The sequence below is a fragment of the Thalassophryne amazonica genome, chromosome 2 (assembly GCF_902500255.1).
Source record: "Thalassophryne amazonica chromosome 2, fThaAma1.1, whole genome shotgun sequence".
Taxonomy (NCBI): domain Eukaryota; kingdom Metazoa; phylum Chordata; class Actinopteri; order Batrachoidiformes; family Batrachoididae; genus Thalassophryne; species Thalassophryne amazonica.
In genome coordinates this window covers 88,186,176-88,205,775 of record NC_047104.1, presented here as the reverse complement: position 1 = coordinate 88,205,775, position 19,600 = coordinate 88,186,176, and the positions used below count along the sequence as shown (strand labels likewise).

The window sequence follows — 19,600 nt, the reverse complement described above, 5'->3', positions numbered from 1 at the left end:
TGTGAAGACCACATTCTACATTCAGAAGCATTGAGAGCCACTCTGTTCTCAGAACTGTGGAATCTTTCAGGCGTCGGTTAATCTGGCTATTCATTTGGCTTCCCCAAATACAGCTGCACTTCAAGGTCGCTGTGATAAGAACCTCCTCAGAAGATCAACACTTAAGCCTCGCTCCCTGTTCTTCCCCCCTCCCCTCAGCTTCTCCAGCTCTGACGTGAACTGTGTTAGGACTGTCCAGGACTTTCTCAGACTGCGCAGGGCTGTTCCCTTCCCCCTCCAGACTGTCGGACAAGGCCGTTGACGGCGCCGAACTGGCTGCCTTTTGGAGTGTTCTGATAAACTGGTCCTTTCAAATCTTGGTTGTCGTCCTGTGTCCTTGTTTTGTCTCTGTGATTATTGTTTTTTGTGCTGATGGGATTTTTTTTTCCTCATTGCCGCTGTGTAATGCAGCAGCTATGAGGGGTTTTTTTTCTTCTCCTTTTCCCTCGTGTTTTGCTTTCATATATATGTTTTATGTACCGGGCCGGCCTATGTGTTGTGTGTTGTGTGTGTTGTTTGTTATGGGTCGGTGTTGGTTTGCTCAGCCCTGCTGTTGACCAAGGCAGGGATGTACATCTGGAGCTGGTCCCCGGGCGCCTAATGGCGACCTCTGCTCCTACTGGCAAATAGGATGGGTTAAATGCAATAGCCACATTTCATTGTGCAGGGAAGATGCTCTTCTGTTCTGTGCATATGACAATAAATTTCCTTGATTCCTTGATTCCTTGATGAAATAAGCACTTGCAGGGCACTCACTGTTTTTCAGCTGCTGATGTGCGCAAATGGTTGTGGTGACAGGTGTACGAGGTGTTTGAGGTGGCTCAGATTTTTCACAAATGGCATGCAGTTCCTACTTCATGCGCTAGTCAGCTTCAATCGTGTTATGTCTGAAGGGGCTCTTAGACATAATCTGAATGTATCCAAATAACATAATTTTCTTATGTTTCTCAGTTAGAAAATTAGACTTTAATATTTTGATCTAGTAATCTTGCTGCACTGTTATGAGATGTTTAGTGTGCACTCAACACAAAGGCAGGTATAACTGAGAAAATACCTGCCTCTTTGATTGAAGAGTGCTTTACTCACTGAGCTGTGACCTGCTCTAAGTGAATAGAAATGTTTGCTGTAATTAATATATTTGTGTAAAATAATAGTGTTTCCATAATATGAATGCACAGGTGCATTACCCAGAAATAAGTGTTGGATACCTGAGAGAGGAGTTTTTGCATATGGTGGTTTTTATTATTTAGAAAATCAGTTCTCATGCTTTTTGCATTCTTGCGCTCATCCACCTGCATTATTTTGCTTTGTGTTATTTACTTAGGTAGTTTATTATGTACATGTTAGTTTTGTTTCTTATGAGCTCCCACATCCCATCCTGTGACACTGATGCAGTAACACTAGTAGTTAGTACTGATGAAACTCTCAACCCATCCATGTTTGCTGCAGAGCATATCTGCACTCATTCATGCATGAAAACTGTATCCACCTGCTTTTTTTTTGTATCATCTGAGGTTGTTCATGTGAACTATATATCACTTGCAGAGAAAACAGTGAACATGGCTGTTCTTGATATACATTGACTTTGTAACAACTGCTAATTGCCAAATATATCAATAGATGAGATTTAGTCTTCATCCATGTAGTATTTTCATAGAAATCGAGATGTGATCAACACGTTTGTGCTCCAGATCATAAACAAACCGCAACACGTCCACTTTCCTACCGCATCGTCACTTTTTCTTTGCATTTTCACTTTGCATGTAATTTGCTCAAAACCCCATTGAAAATGCTGTGGTTTGTACCCGGTAAGTAGTGAAATTACATGATATGCTTCATGTTTTACCCCTTTAGCCATTTTACTCCCAAACGAGACTGTGCTGTCCTATTTGAGCTGCTCTGTAACACAGACACTTGACAGATTCACTCATTACAACAAAACACACCCTTTCCACTTGGGCACTCATTTTAAGCTCTCCCTCTGCCTGGCAACACCACAGCTGCCCAACATCAGCAATGCCACCTGATCACAGCTGCACCTCCACCTGCAGGCTCCAAACAGGGAAAATATATGTATTTTACTCATGATTTCCCAATGTGACAAGTAATCATCTGCAGGGAGTGATGAGGCCAGAACCTAGATGCCAAAACTCTACATTGTACTGTGCCAGCAAACATTCTCAAACATGAGCTGTCAGAGTGAAATGCAAAATTTTGCAAATATCCTCTGTAGAAAAATGTGAGTCATATTAATGTGAGAGACCTAACCTTAACCGTATTTGCATCTGTATCTGTATCTGTCACACATATGAAAAGAGATACATTTGTCATGTTTGTTTGAATAGTAAACAAGATTACATCAAGATGTGAACTCATAGCACGATATTCAAAATTCAGAGCATTAATCTTAGGGTTTACTGCAACTACGTACAAGGCTGAAATATTACATTTCAGGCAATCTTCATAATATGACTGCATATTACTTTGTCTCATTGTTCTCACTGTTCACACAAACACACACACACACACACACAGACACACATTGTCTTACTTTGACTGCTCTTGTTTTTTGTATTTCTTTTTTTTTTTCAGGATGCCACAGAGCAAATGTGGACCCAGTATGGATCCACATGCTGATATGGCACAGTTTTTATGCCATATGTCCTTCCTGTTGCAACTTGTGTGTTGTGTGTTGGGGGGTGTGGCTGGATGTTTTGGTGTTCTTTTCTTTTCTTTGCTCTTCAGGTGGCATGGAAACTGATTCTTCTGTGGAGAAGGTGCTGGCTGAAGAGTCCTCACCCTCATCAACATCATGTGAAGCACCTGTGACTGGTGCTCACATGCAACCTTAAAGACTTTCAGCTGAAGCAGATAATTGGATGGCGTTCTGCATTTAAGGCATGTGTGATTCAAGCAGAACTGCCGGGAACTCGACCTTGTGATGTTCGTTTGTGAGACGCTGAGGACCGCGCCTGGGTTTGACACATCGAGCCCGTGAAGCAGGGAAGGGTGAGGACACATGCTGTCAGCACACATCAAAGGTGATTAAGTGTTTGACTAATTGTTGATAGTAACTTGGTGTTTTGTTACACAGTATACTTGAATTGTGATGAGAATTGTGCAGCTTGCTTCTCACTGCTGTGGCATGCGGATAAGTGATCCTCCACCTGTTGTGAGAAGCTGCTCATTTGCATAAAGTTAAAAAGATACAGACCTGAATGTGTTGCTGATAGCGTGTCTTTTTAAAGATATTGTTGTAACTGCTGACTTACCTCACCTCTTCTTTGCTTCACAGAGAGTCAGTTTGTCGTGTCCACCTGCGGAGTGTTTGGTGGTGGTAGTGGGTCCAGGAGCGCCGGGCTTTGATCCTTGCGGGCGCTGGAGAGCGTACCAACAGTCACTCCACCAGAGGGACGCTATTTTTGTTTTTACACCTTTTAAGCACAGCGGGTGAAATAAATATATTGTTTTTGGAACCGCTTTTCTGGTTATTTGTAGCGCTGGGTTCCGTCTGACGCAGGTCCGCTCCTCAACCCGCGTCGACACATAACAGTAGTTCCCGGCCATTCCATAATGGACCCAGCGGCAGAGGCGGTTCCTTTTGCCGAAAAAGTTCAAGAACACTTGGAGAAAATATGGGAGCAATTACAGCATCTCGCAAACCAAATTAAACAAACAGACGCCCGTGTTACGGAGCTTGCAGCGCAAGCCGTTCCGCTTCCTGCTGCGGCATCATCGATACTAGTGCAGATAACTCCGTCACCCAGAGATTCGGCGTCCGAACCGATTGTTTGTCGTCCGGAGCCTTGTGCGGTGATGCAATGTTCTCTGGTTTCTGCTCAGTCAGGTTGGAGTGCCGCAGCTTTACGAGGAATGTTTGTAGATGGGATAAATGAGTCATTAAAAGAGGAGCCGGCAGTCCGTGACGAGCCAAACGATTTAGATGAGCTAATATCGTTGGTGATTCGTCTAGATGATCCGATGAAGGAGCGTGGACGCGAGAGAGGACGCCCATCAGAGCGGGTTTTTTCGTCTCGGGGCTTTCCCCGACACAAATCTGGGCCGCCTCTTCTTCGCCCCACTGAGGCTCCTCCGACGGGACCTCTGGCTCCTCCTGTTGACGAGCCCATGCAGCTCGGACGAGCAGAGATTCCTGTATTGCCCAGACACGTAAGCGTCAAGAGAAATAATGGTGACGTATCTCCAAGTGTTCTGGGACAGGCAAAATAACACACATTAAAAAAAAAAAAAAAAAAAAATCTAGCAGGAGTAAATGTTTTGTTTTCTTTAAATAGGGGTTATAATTGTACGGGGAGTCAGAGGCGTATCTGGTGGAGTGATTGTTATGCGGTTAGAAGTATGCCTGGGCTCACTTAATCGTTAACTTTTTATGTGTTTTTAGGTATTTTCTGTTTGGGTTGTTGGGTCGTTTTTATTTTGTTTTTTTTATTTCTCTACATCCCTAACCCCAACCTCACTTGCCCCAAGACCGTTTGTCTTGTGGGTTGTGGGGTGGTGCAGGTTGGTCACGCTGAGCATTCTCAGAAGACCTCTGCAGCTGGGGGGGGGGGTGTTGGAGGCCTTTTTTTTTGGTTTGGTTAGGGCCCGGTTCCACTCCAGCCTCGGTGAGCCTTTGTACCGTTCGTCATTGGTGTTGCCGGGGTGTGGTGCAGCGGAGACTTACCTCGGTCAGAGGGGTGGGCCGATCTGTTGCCGATCGCCATTTCGGTAGTTCCACCCCTCCCGAGAGGCTGGGGTATGGTCGAGTTGGGGCACCGGACGCATTTCCGGTTCTCTGCTGCGCCTTGGGGTTGGAGCTGGGTTAGTTTTTTCCTGTTCCCTTCTCTGGCTTAATATTTTGAGCCGTTCGCCAAAATTGAGCCGCCGAAGGGCTCTGGGAGGGACCTGGGGTCTTTCGGGGTGCCGGGGAGAGTAACAGGGTTTATGGTCGTTTTATATCCCCCCGGGGTTGTTTTTGGTAGTCCTCCGGGGGTTGATTTTTGATTTTGTTCTGTTTCCTTCCGGGTTCCACCTCCAGGGTTGATGGGACGGCTCTCTGGGGGGGAATTGGCTTGGGGCCAACTAGCCAAGTGTGACCGGTTCTGGGGTTGTGGGGAGGGTACCTCCTGGGGTTGATGGTACGGTCCTCTGGGGGGGCGCCGTTTTCTCCATGTACACCTGGGGACCTTTGTGGGATTATGGTTCTGGCTGTTCCTTCCTGGAACTGGCGATGAAGGCCTTCTGGGGGGGTTGTTTGTTGTTTTTCTTTTATGCATTTACGTTTGTATTGTTTGTGGGGCTGTGTTGGGTTTTTGCGTTTGGGAGTTTTTCTTTTCTTCCCGGGGTTTGATGGGACGGTCCCCTGGGGAGGTTTTGGGTGGGTTTTATGTTTTTTTTCTGTGTTGAATTATACTGGGGAATGTTTTGGGGCTTTTGTTGATGCCAGCCGGCCTTCCAGCTGCGGTGCCTGTCCTGCTGTCTGTGGTGGACCTTAGGAGCGTGGTGCTGTCTGCTTCCTGACGTGGACCCCGGAGGGAGGTGCTGTTCTCGGGCCTGGTCTGTTCGGTCGCCGGGAGGCTTCCCGTTGATGGGGGGGGGGGGGGTACTGTTGTGTGTTGGGGGGGTGTGGCTGGATGTTTTGGTGTTCTTTTCTTTTCTTTGCTCTTCAGGTGGCATGGAAACTGATTCTTCTGTGGAGAAGGTACTGGCTGAAGAGTCCTCACCCTCATCATCATGTGAAGCACCTGTGACTGGTGCTCACATGCAACCTTAAAGACTTTCAGCTGAAGCAGATAATTGGATGGCGTTCTGCATTTAAGGCATGTGTGATTCAAGCAGAACTGCCGGGAACTCGACCTTGTGATGTTCGTTTGTGAGACACTGAGGACCGCGCCTGGGTTTGACACATCGAGCCCGTGAAGCAAGGAAGGGTGAGGACACTTGCTGTCAGCACACATCAAAGGTGATTAAGTGTTTGACTAATTGTTGATAGTAACTTGGTGTTTTGTTACACAGTATACTTGAATTGTGATGAGAATTGTGCAGCTTGCTTCTCACTGCTGTGGCATGCGGATAAGTGATCCTCCACCTGTTGTGAGAAGCTGCTCATTTGCATAAAGTTAAAAAGATACAGACCTGAATGTGTTGCTGATAGCGTGTGTCTTTTGAAAGTTATTGTTGTAACTGCTGAGTTACCTCACCTCTTCTTTGCTTCACAGAGAGTCAGTTTGTCGTGTCCACCTGGGGAGTGTTTGGTGGTGGTAGTGGGTCCAGGAGCGCCGGGCTTTGATCCTTGCGGGCGCTGGAGAGTGTACCAACAGTCACTCCACCAGAAGGACGCTATTTTTGTTTGTACACCTTTTAAGCACAGCGGGTGAAATATATTGTTTTTGGAACCGCTTTTCTGGTTATTTGTAGCGTTGGGTTCCGTCTGACGCAGGTCCGCTCCTCAACCCGCGTCGACACATAACATTATGTTTGGAAAGAAATGCGCACAAACTGATTGCTCCACCATGGTGCACTATAACGGTATAAGAATACCAAAAAGGCAAAATTTGGTGAGCACATGTTCTGTATTGGAACATCTCTCTTATACAGAAGAACACCCCTGGCCTCACACCTGTGGCTCAGTATGTACTTTGATACTAACTTGTGTGTATCTCACTTTTATACATTTTCACAAAATGAGCTGCAGCATGGAGTTTTCCTTTTCATTATACAGTATTCCATGTGATTTATGACACGTTTTCTCACCAAAGTAAAAACAGATGAAAATCAGATCTATAATGCAAACAGGAAAAGTAGCATCACACAAACAATATCATCCACTAATGCTTAAAATGTTGATATACAGTACTAATGTAAATGTAAGAAATGTCATCACAAAATTATATAGTACATGTGCAGTAAACTGTGACTCCAAAGGCAACGGCATCATAGGACATGAGATGTGTGGGTGCTGTGATGCAGCCACACAGACTTTCAGTTCTGAATGCTGACACTCGGTGAATACCGGAATATGGGAGATTTGGGACGATAATATGCACAGGGTGAAGCACTTGCTATCTGAAGATGTGGAGCCAATAGCAAGCTTGGCAAATAGCCTCATGCTGCCTGACATCTAGAATCTATAGATATCTGGGAGGATTCAGAGATTCTGTCACAGTAAAAAGGGTGAACCAGTTTTAGAGCACTTCACCATCAGAGGTGCAGCAGTGTAGGAGGTTACCCAGTAGTTGAAAAGTTTTATGGGACTTGAACAACACTCCCCCCTCCACCCCCAATCCTACAAAAGCATCTAGGGGATACTGAGGCATTCCCAGGCCACTGTGGAGATATACTCTCTCCACCTAGTCGTGGGTCTTCCCGGTTTCTCCTCCCAGGTGGGCGTGCCTGGAACACTTCACTTGGGGAAAGACTCGTTCCCGACCCGGAGTAGGCAATCCATCGGTTTCCTGCTGAGAACCATGGCCTCAGATTTAGAGGTGCTGATCCTGGTCCCAGCCACTTCACACTCAACTGCGAACCAATCCAGTGAGAGTTCGAGGTCACAGGCCATTGAAGCCAAGAGGACCACATCATCTGCAAAAAGCAGTGACGAGACCTTGAGCCCATCAAACAGGAAACCCTCCTCTCCCTGGCTACGCCTCGATATCCTACCCATGAGTATCACAAACAAGATTGGTGACAAGGCACAGCCCTGGTGGAGGCCAACCCCTATCGGAAACAAATCTGACTTACTGCGAAGAACCCAAACACAGCTCTGGCTTTGTGAGTACAGGGATTGGATGGCCCTGAGAAGGGACCCCCTCACTCCATACTCCTGCAGCACCTCCCACAGTATCTCCCGGGGTATACGATCATACGCCTTCTCCAAGTCCACCAAACACATGTAGACTGGATGGGCATACTCCCAAGCACCCTCCAGGACCCTTGTGAGAGTGAAGAGCTGGTTGGTTGTTCCACGACCAGGACAGAACCCGCACTGTTCCTCTTCAATTCGAGGATCGACTATCGGCTGAACCCTCCTTTCCAGCACCCTGGAGAAGACTTTACCAGGGAGGTTGAGTAGTGTGATGCCCCTGTAATTGGCACATACTCTCTGGTCCCCCTTTTTAAATATGGGTGCCACCACCCCAGTTTGCAATGCCTTAGGCACTGTCCCAGACCTCAACACAATGTTTAAGAGACATCTCAGGAGACATTGCCATTTCTTATGCTGTCTCATCACTGCATTAACTTTAGGACATTACGGATTTTAAAGTAATTTTTAAGCATCATTCAAGATGTCATAAACAATAATTTTTTTATTGTAACTGTTTTTATTATTTTCACATAATAAAAACAAGAAATAGGCCAAGAAGTCTCTCACTGCAGCCTGTGTTGAACATCCAACCCAGCCCACATCCAAGTGTTATGTCAGAAGCCACTCCTACGTCTAACAATTACCTTCTCTCGCTAACTCTGAAACAGGAAGAAGCAACAGTAGAAGTTAGCAGCTCAGCATTTTTGTCCAGCTTAAACAATGTCTGTTATGACCCGGTCACACAGCACTTAATGAAGGGCAACGAAGCCCAAACGAAACAAGAAATCTTGACTTTCGTTGACGGTGGCATTGTTTAACCTACGTGCAGTTTTGTTCCTGCAGCTGACGCTTCCTCAGGATTTTTAAACTCTTGAAAAATTTGAAGGAATGCCACCCAAAACCTCAATTTGTATTTCATTTTGCTGTAGTTCCTGATGGTCAGACAGAAGTCAGACTACCAGAGCAAGAATTTTAAGTGAGGAAGCTTCTGCGATTTGAAGCGAAACGTCCTTGCATCAAGCAAACCCAGTCCAGTCGAAGATTCAAACTTCTCTAATATGGAAACCACCTGGACAACTGAGAGCCTACACAGAAACTTCATTCAACCAGCTGAATGTTTTCACACAGTACAGAAGTGCTTTTGTGGAGGAGCTGCAGCTCCTTTACGGTGGTACTGGTGTGTGTGTGGTGTAGAGTTTCTGCCACTGTGTGTAATGTGGCGAGTGCTACTGGTCATGCTGTGGTGCTGGCCGGCCAGGAAGAATTTGCTGGCCTCTCTGCCAGCGCACAGTAGCCCGTGATTAGGTGTTGGCCAGTGATGCGCGCATATGAGAAGGGAGTTGCTGCACAAAAAGTCCACCCAGAGCTGCAGCATTCTGTCATTGAGCTCTGAAGGGCTTGTAGTCCTCCATCCTCTGCAGACAGAAGAGCCTGCTGCCCCTTTCAGTGTTTGACAGTTCAAAAGTTTTGAGAAAGTGATCCTTGATCACTGCGTATTTGTTTGTTTCCGTGAAGCTGACGGCTGACATGACCTAATAATATTTTGTGTCGTCTGCTCTGATCTCTCAGAGTGAACTGTACCTTGGTTTGTGCAAACCAGGCAGCGGATTACAGAAGCATGACATTGAGCCATCAAGTGTGGGAAAAGTTCCATCAGCAGTGGACATTCACGTGTGAACAGCTTTGGTCCACAGAGGTGTGACATATGAAAACAGAAAACCCAGTGTGATTTCAAATGGCTGCATTCTTTTTTGAACATTTTAGTCGCTAAATCAAGTACAAGGCAGTCCTTCTGTGTAGGCGTGTACATGTGCTACAACACAACTGAACCATGAACACAGCGCCTGTGTGTGTGATCAGATCTGGTAATACGTGTGACTGAAACACAGCCACAGCGCCGGTGATCAGAAACACCAGGCATCTCTCTCTCTCTCTCTCTCTCTCTCTCTCTCTCTCTCATATGTGCGCATTTCAGGTATACAGACAGCAATTAGAGTTTTGGTATTTGAGAGATTTGAGAAATATTTGGCGTGTTTGCAGTATGTATAATTTTGGTGGTCTATTTAGTGTGTGTGTGTGTGTGTGTTTTGTCAAAATGAGGCGTCTCATGAAAGTTGAACAAGTGCTTCAGTTTTTTTTTTTTTTTTTTTTTTTTTATTGGAGCAAGCGGAGCGCACAGCATGTTCTCAGAGTCTGAACCAGACAGTGAGGATTCTGACAATGAAAGAGATGATCCTTCTTTTGTTCTGGACGAGGAACCAGAGTAGGTGGATCCACCAACATGTGTACAGATCTCCACAGTGGTTCGGATCACGTGCTTCTGTTTGCAGCTGAGCTCCGGCCCAGCACTGAGTCCTGGAATGCAGAGTTGCACACACACACTGCTCCAGCAGTGGCTTCAGCCATGTTTTGTTTAAAGTGTGGAGATCAGCATCAGCTTAGGTTTTGTTCCTCTTTCATCCCTTTTGCACTCTTAATTCACAGGCTATTTAGTGATGGGAAAAGTTAAAAGTTCATTGTGATTTTTTATTTTTTTTTACTTTTTCCCTTCATTCATGAATCATTGTATGCCGTGTGACCGGGCCTTTAGTGGTAGCTTAGTGTTTTTGCCCCCCCAAAAAACAGCTTCTCTTAAAAGCAAGTCTGATGTTTTGTCACTGCCAAAATAGCATCATAGCATAATTGGTGTAAATAAAATCCAAGACATAATCAGTTACATGGAAATGTTCATATATATCCACCCCCTGACCTGCCTGAAGAAAACCAGCTGTAAAACGGATGATTTACTGTAAATTCATTAAACGATGCCAGTAGCTGTGTCCAGCATACATTTTATGTTAGTAAGTTAGTTGTTTTGTTCTTGTTGCAAAATAGCTCTGAACATTTCTAAAAATTTTCTGATGAAACAAAATTGCTTTGTTTGTATTTATTTCTGACCAAATATTGAAATGTGTACATAAATTATAGGGTAGCAACAGTTTTGTCCAACCCTGATGGGTTGCTGGAGTTCGTAGCTGACCTGTACACTGGTACTGTGTGAGTACAGTACAGGTGGCAGCAGAGACCTCTCATGTCATTCTCGTGAAATTCTGTGTTTGTAAGGCATGTGTTATGCTCCTATTCTATTCAATGGGACCTTATATCAGAGATGGGACGAAGTCAACATCAAGTGACTCTCAAGTCATGAATCAGCAAGTCCCAAGTCAAGTCTCAAGTCATAATGACCACCAATTGTTTGCAAGCTGACTTGAGACTTGACTTGGGACTTGCAGATTGATGACTTGAGAATGACTTGACAGTGACTTCGTCCCACCTCTGCCTTAGATGTAGACAGGTATATGCCTTTCCAAAGCATATCCAATCAACTGAATTTCACCCATGTGGACTCCAATTAAGTTGTTGAAACATCTCAAGGATGACCAGTGGAAACAGGATACAGGATACTCTTTGAGACACTTGAGCTCAGTATGGGCTTCATGGCAAAGAATGTAAATGCTTATGTACATGTGATTTCTGAGGTTTTTTTTAATTATTATTTTATTGGTAAATGCTAAATGAACTGCATTTATATAGAGCTTTTCCATCTGCATCAGATGCTCAAAGCGCTTTACAATAATGCCTCACATTCACCCCGATGTCAGGGTGCTGCCATACAAAGTACTCAGTACACATATGGGACCAATGGATGGCAGTCTGTGAGCATCTACATATTTGGTCCCATTCGCTCAGCTTTCCCAAGTGTGTTGCACGCGTTCAAAACACTCTTGGCACCATCGAGATGCGATGCACATCTGACAGCAGTCTATATGCAGTTTCTGCATCATCTGAACACAGTCTCCATAATCTGATGGCATCAAAACAGCATAAGAAATTATCTGATCACAACTGATTGATTGAGCTCTGAGATTGATCAGTCACAGTAAAGCGTGCCGACATGTGCTACGTTTGTCCACCTCCACTGGACCCAGGCCAGGGAGGGCAAAGGAAATGTTGATATGTAATAACACGTATGTGCCACTGTGTGCACGTCAGAGGCTTGGTGCAGCACCCCACAACACAGCTGAACGGGATGTCACCGCTGTAATACATGTATTATTACATGTTCACCTCCTACATCTGTAGCAGGTATGATATGGAAATGTTTCCCCAGCCCATCACAGCATAAATTCACATGCAGCTCACCTCCAGTATCCCACGTTCCACAGCGCAGCACAGACAGCAAGTGAAGTTTCTTTCACCCAGCTGCTCTGTGTGCTGGCAACATCCATCGGCTCACAAATGCATAATCCACTTCTTGTACAAATAAATCCCATGTGAAGTGCCATCCCACACCAATAATCCAACTACAATTGTGTTAAGATGCATATCAAGTCAAATGGCCACAAAAAAGAGCTAAAAAAAAGACAGAAGAAAAAGTTCACTGGCTGCATCTGAAGAATGCTGCGCACGTGGGAAGTTGGTGCACTGCCAGCACAGTTCAGCAGCAGTTATGGAGTCCAGCTGCATGAATAAAATCTAGCGTTGCAAGTATATACTGATCAAACACCTAGAGGGATTTTTCACCAGACTGTACAGCAGCAGGCGATCACTGACAGTTGTCAGTCTTTTTGTGCGCTCTCTGGATGGACAGCTCCTGTGCCCGAGTGCGCACGGGCACCCCACATGTGCACGTGAAGTGGGTGGCACAGCCATTATGAACACACATACATGCACCTGAGCGAACATTTCGGCCACACATTCGCAGGCTGCTTTGATCACATGTTCTATGCACGCAGGCACATGTTCTCGCACACACACGTAGTGGCTCATTCAGCCATTATGAACACGTGTGCAGCTGAGTGAACATTTTGTCTTACCACACACTCGCATGCTGTTTGGATCCCTTGTTCTATGCAAGTACATGCGTGCACTCCGTCATGTGAGAGACACACGCTCCTGCCAGCGCACCCTCCCCCTGATGAGCGGTCAGTTTAGTGCTGAAAATGTGAGGATGAGCAGAGATTTGACGGTGTGGGTGAGCGAGTGGGTGAGTGACAGCTCCAATGTGGGTGGCGTCTGACAGCAGTCTGTGTCGTCTCACTGTTGTCTGACATATGTTTGGGCGGCATCCTGCAGGTGTGTCCGAGGCAGTCCGGATGTGTTCTGACATGACTGACCACACCTCTTTTCCTCCCATTTGCATCCGGATTATGACCATATTTGCTGTGTCAGCCTGGTTCCTGCACATTCTTCCTATGTGTGACGGAGCTTAAAGTGTAGGTGGCATGATATGTAATGTTCTTTTGAGTATTTAAGACTAAAATTAAACAACAGTTTGAAACTGAACTTTTCCTGGTGCGCAGTTACTGAAGAGATAAATACTCAGATTTTGAACTGCGGGCCACTAAAAACCAGGAACTTCCTGGCTGGCCCCGACATTGGAGAAGAAGGAGGAATTGGCATCGCAACCGGAACCAGTATTTTAATAGCCCCATTAATTTATGGATTTTTACAGGCTACTGACAGCCCCATTTCCACGGAGTGGCTCGGGTCGGAGCTGCACCATGTTTTCGGTTTCAGAACAGTTCATTTTCGCCCGCAGAATCCTTTTGATTGGCAGATAGAACACTTTTATATTGATGAGGGCACACGCACGGTGTCGTGCGGATTCTCCACTCCACACTGAGGTAAAACTGAGTATTTTCAGATTATTTAATTTTATTTTTTAATGGGATAATTTCATCGCGTGCAGACTGAGACATTATGAGCAGATGAGGAACTGGGAGTCTTTCAACTTGCAGCGCAAAGCCGCTCGTTAACAGCAGAGACTTGATCCATCAGCCGGAGTAATGGATTACAGCCAACGCTATAACCTGGCACCAAACTGTGTGACAAATGGACTTTTCTTCAACCAGGACAGAAGGAATTAAATTATTTTCAGATGTTGTTTTGTAAAGGTAGATAAGTTTTCAGATGATCTCACTGAAACTGACAGGTAAGCCATTATTTACTCCAGGTTTTCCTCCAATGTTTAGTCTCTCTCATTGTCATTTAAATAAGGCTCAAAACCATTATCCTGTGTCCTCCACTGCTTCTTAAAAACACCTTCAGAAAAAAAATTCCACAAAAGAAAAAAAAAAAACATCTGAAAACAGCTCAACCTCCACCATGCTTACAATTGATTTTGGCTTGAATCAGCAGGTGCTGTTCTTGTGATGATGTAGCAACAATATGGCCGCGGCTGAGGGCTGAAATAGAGCAGACAGCTGTTGTTTATCCTTCACCTGCACACTGATCGACTTTTATTGTTCACGATTTTTTAAAATATCAACATTTCATCATTTTTAGTGATTATTTGTGCACATTTTTTGGTGTCCCCTACACTCTAAAAGTCGGTTGTTCCCCTGAACATAGAGGTTTCAGTTATATGATACTTGTACCTCATGATTACAATTAAATTAAAGTGTACATCGAACAAAAGTAAGTCCCTTTAGCTACTCCTTTGTTTTTTCTCTCAGCGTCACCACAGCAGATCGGAGGTGGATCCTCATGTTGATCTTCAAGTTCCACGCTGGATGCCCTTCCTGACTCAACTCCACATTACATGGAGAATTCTGGCAGGGGTGGGGTTTAAACTGGGAACCTTCTTCACCAAAACCAAGCACACTAACCACTTGGCCACCAACCCTGCTAAAGTGTTCATTAAGTAAACTAAAATATTTTCATATATATAATTACTTAATCTTTTAAGTTGCACATAAGTTATGATTTGAAGTTTTGCTTATTTAATATACAATTAGTTCAAGTCAATCAGAAATTCGGAGTTTAATTTATTCAAAAAGCAAGACCATGTTACACAAACATGAAATATTTAAGTAAATAGAATGTTGTCTTAAACCTTTGAGTTTACACTACTTAATCTTTTTAATTAATTTCAACATTTGAGTTCACAGTGTGTGACAGTGCCCTTAGGGGCACAATGAGAGGTTTAACTTGCATTGTGAGGGAATATCAGATAAGAAACGATGGCAATGTGGCACACTTACCTGAGCACTATCCAGTGCACAGGTGCCTCAGTGCTAATAGATAACTGCTTTCAGAAAGTGAGGAAAATCAGCCTGGGTATCATGTTGTCCAGGATATATGTCCCACCAGTGTATAAGTCACATTTTTTTTGTGTATTATCTGCTGTTTAATTTGGGATTAGTGTACTTTATATTATTGGTATTTTTTATTATTATTATGGTTTATTTTGTTTGGTGTTTTAATTCTTGGGAAAGCCTTAAATGAATAGTTCTTATAATAATAATAATAATAATAATAATAATTATTATTATTACTACTACTGCTACTACTAAATGGGTGATTTTCATAATGCAAATCACACCTATAAATATAGGTCACAGGACCTAACAAATTAGTTAAAAATTGTGACTTGTAGTTAGAAAAGTATGGTAGTTGCAAACCATGAGCCAGGACGCTTCCATCCTGCGATGATGCAGCAGCGCATGGCACCACCACATTCTCCCTGACAATGATAATATTCTTTCACTGCATGTGACTATTCGTGTTGGCTTCTATCTGTTGTCATCTTTTTGTCATTAAAATATTGACAGATTTTTTTTATGTCCTACATCTTCTGTGAGACTTTTTTTAATAAAACATACTTAACATACTTAACGGTGTGTGGATTGCTTGCCTCTACTGGTGGTTGGCTCTCACTGCAGTATTGTATCACTTCCTGTTCCGGAGCACAGTGGTGTTTTGCTGTATCTGTTAGCTGTTTAATCTGTGCAATTAGATTGATCTAGTTAACTAGATAACGATTTGTTTCATAGTGTAATCTTCACGTGCCTTAACTAAAGCACTCCTTCTGCTGAATCACCTCTAAATTATTTACACATTATTCACTTTGTGTGTTTTTAGGAATCCGCTAGCTTAGCGCAGCTACTAGCTCTTAGCCGGTTTAGCATGACGGCTTCTCCTGTCTCTCCTGCACTTTTCTGCTTTGGGTGTGAAATGTTTATTCCTCGGCCTCCTTTAGCAGTAATGGTACTTGTAATAAGTGTAGTTTATTTGTAGCTTTGGAGGCCAGGCTGGGCGAATTGGAGACTCAGCTCCGCACCGTGGAAAATTCTACAGCTAGCCAGGCCCCTGTAGTCGGTGAGGACCAAGGTAGCTTAGCTGCCGTTAGTTTCCCTCTGGCAGATCCCGAGCAGCCGGGAAAGCAGGCCGACTGGGTGACTGTGAGGAGGAAGCGTAGTTCTAAACAGAAGCCCTGTGTACACCGCCAACCCGTTCACATTTCTAACCATTTTTCCCCACTCGACGACATACCCGCCGAGGATCAAACTCTGGTTATTGGCGACTCTGTTTTGAGAAATGTGAACTTAGCGACACCAGCAACCATAGTCAATTGTCTTCCGGGGGCCAGAGCAGGCGACATTGAAGGAAATTTAAAACTGCTGGCTAAGGCTAAGCGTAAATTTGGTAAGATTGTAATTCACGTCGGCAGTAATGACACCCGGTTACGCCAATCGGAGGTCACTAAAATTAACATTGAATCGGTGTGTAACTTTGCAAAAACAATGTTGGACTCTGTAGTTTTCTCTGGGCCCCTCCCCAGTCGGACCGGGAGTGACATGTTTAGCCGCATGTTCTCCTTGAATTGCTGGCTGTCTGAGTGGTGTCCAAAAAATGAGGTGGGCTTCATAGATAATTGGCAAAGCTTCTGGGGAAAACCTGGTCTTGTTAGGAGAGACGGCATCCATCCCACTTTGGATGGAGCAGCTCTCATTTCTAGAAATCTGGCCAATTTTCTTAAATCCTCCAAACCGTGACTATCCAGGGTTGGGACCAGGAAGCAGAGTTGTAGTCTTACACACCTCTCTGCAGCTTCTCTCCCCCTGCCATCCCCTCATTACCCCATCCCCGTAGAGACGGTGCCTGCTCCCAGACCACCAATAACCAGCAAAAATCTATTTAAGCATAAAAATTCAAAAAGAAAAAATAATATAGCACCTTCAACTGCACCACAGACTAAAACAGTTAAATGTGGTCTATTAAACATTAGGTCTCTCTCTTCTAAGTCCCTGTTAGTAAATGATATAATAATTGATCAACATATTGATTTATTCTGCCTTACAGAAACCTGGTTACAGCAGGATGAATATGTTAGTTTAAATGAGTCGACACCCCCGAGTCACACTAACTGCCAGAATGCTCGTAGCACGGGCGAGGCGGAGGATTAGCAGCAATCTTCCATTCCAGCTTATTAATTAATCAAAAACCCAGACAGAGCTTTAATTCATTTGAAAGCTTGACTCTTAGTCTTGTCCATCCAAATTGGAAGTCCCAAAAACCAGTTTTATTTGTTATTATCCTCAGCCTCAGGTTCTCTCCCTCAGCCCCAACCAGTCCCAGCAGAAGACTGCCCCTCCCTGAGCCTGGTTCTGCTGGAGGTTTCTTCCTGTTAAAAGGGAGTTTTTCCTTCCCACTGTCGCCAAGTGCTTGCTCACAGGGGTCGTTTTGACCGTTGGGGTTTTTACGTAATTATTGTATGGCCTTGCCTTACAATATAAAGCGCCTTGGGGCAACTGTTTGTTGTGATTTGGCGCTATATAAATAAAATTGATTGATTGATTGATTGATTGATTGATTGATTGATTGATTGATTGATTGATTGATTGATTGATTGATTGAACAAAGGAAACAGAGCCACCACTTGATTACTGGGCAACACACACACCTCCCCACATGTGCGCAGAAACACATGCCTGTGAGGTCACATTAATTATTCTGCATGCTGGTTTTACTTCACAACCCTTCCGCTCTGTTGTGCACTTACAATTTCAGGAAGCTACATGACCACATCATCATGAAACAATGCCTGTAAGCTTTGGGTTATATGAAATATTCACTCTGAAGCAAAGTTTTGCAGGATTAACAGGCTTCAATAGTAACAGCCAGTAGCTCATTAAAGTGCAAGCTCAACCGTTCCAAAAAGGAGAATGCACATCCAGTTTTCTAGGATGTGCTATTTTTACCATTCTGTAGCCACACATTCTTTTTTTTTTTTTTTTTTTTTTTTTTTTTTTGCAGGGCGCTGCAGGCATCTGCTGGCATGCACTGCTATGAAAAATTTCGAAAATTTAGAAATTTAATAAAATGTTCTGTTGATGCACATTTAGTCTATTGCATGGAATAAGAACATACATTTTACACCACATATTTGCCAAAAAGAGCATGCTGCAACCGTGATAAGTGTATTTTCAATTAAACAGCCAGTGCGTAAAAAAGCAAATAAGGTCATTAAATTCACATACCAAAAAGCAATAATTTCCCATTTATTGCGTGGCACAAATTCGAGTGTGCCGGTTGATTTGTCATGCATTTTTCAGTGTGTAATGCCTTACCTGAATCGGAGTACCGTGGCCTGGCGAGGTCTCGGAAATAGTAGATGAAATCCAGACAGTTTTCGTTTTGCACTTCTCCTTTGGAACAAAGATCCGACAGGAGTTCCAGTGCCTTTTGACAAATCTCGTCATCTGTGTCTCCAGGCATTTCCCACCAGCATCCTTATGAGCGGAGGATCTCTGGAGCACCACAGCGCCGCTCAAACCGACTCTGGACGCAGACGGTCCTCCAGAGGCACGCCTACAGGATCACTGGGGATCACCAAGAAGGAAAATCAGAATTCTCTCCCCAACACGTGGAAACAAAGACTTTTTTTCTGCAGCATCCCGCTCCTTAAAATCCACCGGTTGAATCCGGCAGCGCGGTGCGCTGTCCAAGGTGCTGAAACGGCAGTGCGCGCTCCAAACGACCTGCTGACATCTGATGCTTCCCACCAACCGGTGGCACCGTCAGGTAAAGTTCATCAAAATTCCACCGGCTGGAGAATTAAGTCTCTATTAAAGCTCTGGTTGTAGAAATCATTTCTCCACTACACAAGAAGCCTGGTATGGTTTTTATGTGCAGCGCACACGACCAATCAGAGAGCGAGGCATTTCTCTCTCTCTCTCTCTCGCTCTCTCGTCATCTGATGTCCATCACGCACGTCACATACACTCAACAAAAATATAAACGCAACACTTTTGGTTTTGCTCCCATTTTGTATGAGATGAACTCAAAGATCTAAAACGTTTTCCACATACACAATATCACCATTTCCCTCAAATATTGTTCACAAACCAGTCTAAATCTGTGATAGTGAGCACTTCTCCTTTGCTGAGATAATCCATCCCACCTCACAGGTGTGCCATACCAAGATGCTGATTAGACACCATGATTAGTGCACAGGTGTGCCTTAGACTGTCCACAATAAAAGGCCACTCTGAAAGGTGCAGTTTTGTTTTATTGGGGGGGATACCAGTCAGTATCTGGTGTGACCACCATCTGCCTCATGCAGTGCAACACATCTCCTTCGCATAGAGTTGATCAGGTTGTCAATTGTGGCCTGTGGAATGTTGGTCCACTCCTCTTCAATGGCTGTGCGAAGTTGCTGGATATTGGCAGGAACTGGTACACGCTGTCATATATGCCGGTCCAGAGCATCCCAAACATGCTCAATGGGTGACATGTCCGGTGAGTATGCCGGCCATGCAAGAACTGGGACATTTTCAGCTTCCAAGAATTGTGTACAGATCCTTGCAACATGGGGCCGTGCATTATCCTGCTGCAACATGAGGTGATGTTCTTGGATGTATGGCACAACAATGGGCCTCAGGATCTCGTCACGGTATCTCTGTGCATTCAAAATGTCATCAATAAAATGCA

At 44.4% G+C, this 19,600-nt stretch overlaps 1 protein-coding gene across 1 annotated transcript in view; it reads right to left on the bottom strand.

The window, feature by feature from the left end:
* Positions 1–18,516, bottom strand: part of syt9a (synaptotagmin IXa) — a 144,845-nt gene extending 126,329 nt beyond the window's left edge. Inside the window, exon 1 of the mRNA XM_034188863.1 lies at positions 18,238–18,516. Within this exon, the coding sequence (XP_034044754.1) occupies positions 18,238–18,385 (148 nt within the window). The 5' untranslated portion in view covers positions 18,386–18,516. The remainder of the gene's footprint in view (positions 1–18,237) is intronic.
* Positions 18,517–19,600: the final 1,084 nt, after the last annotated feature.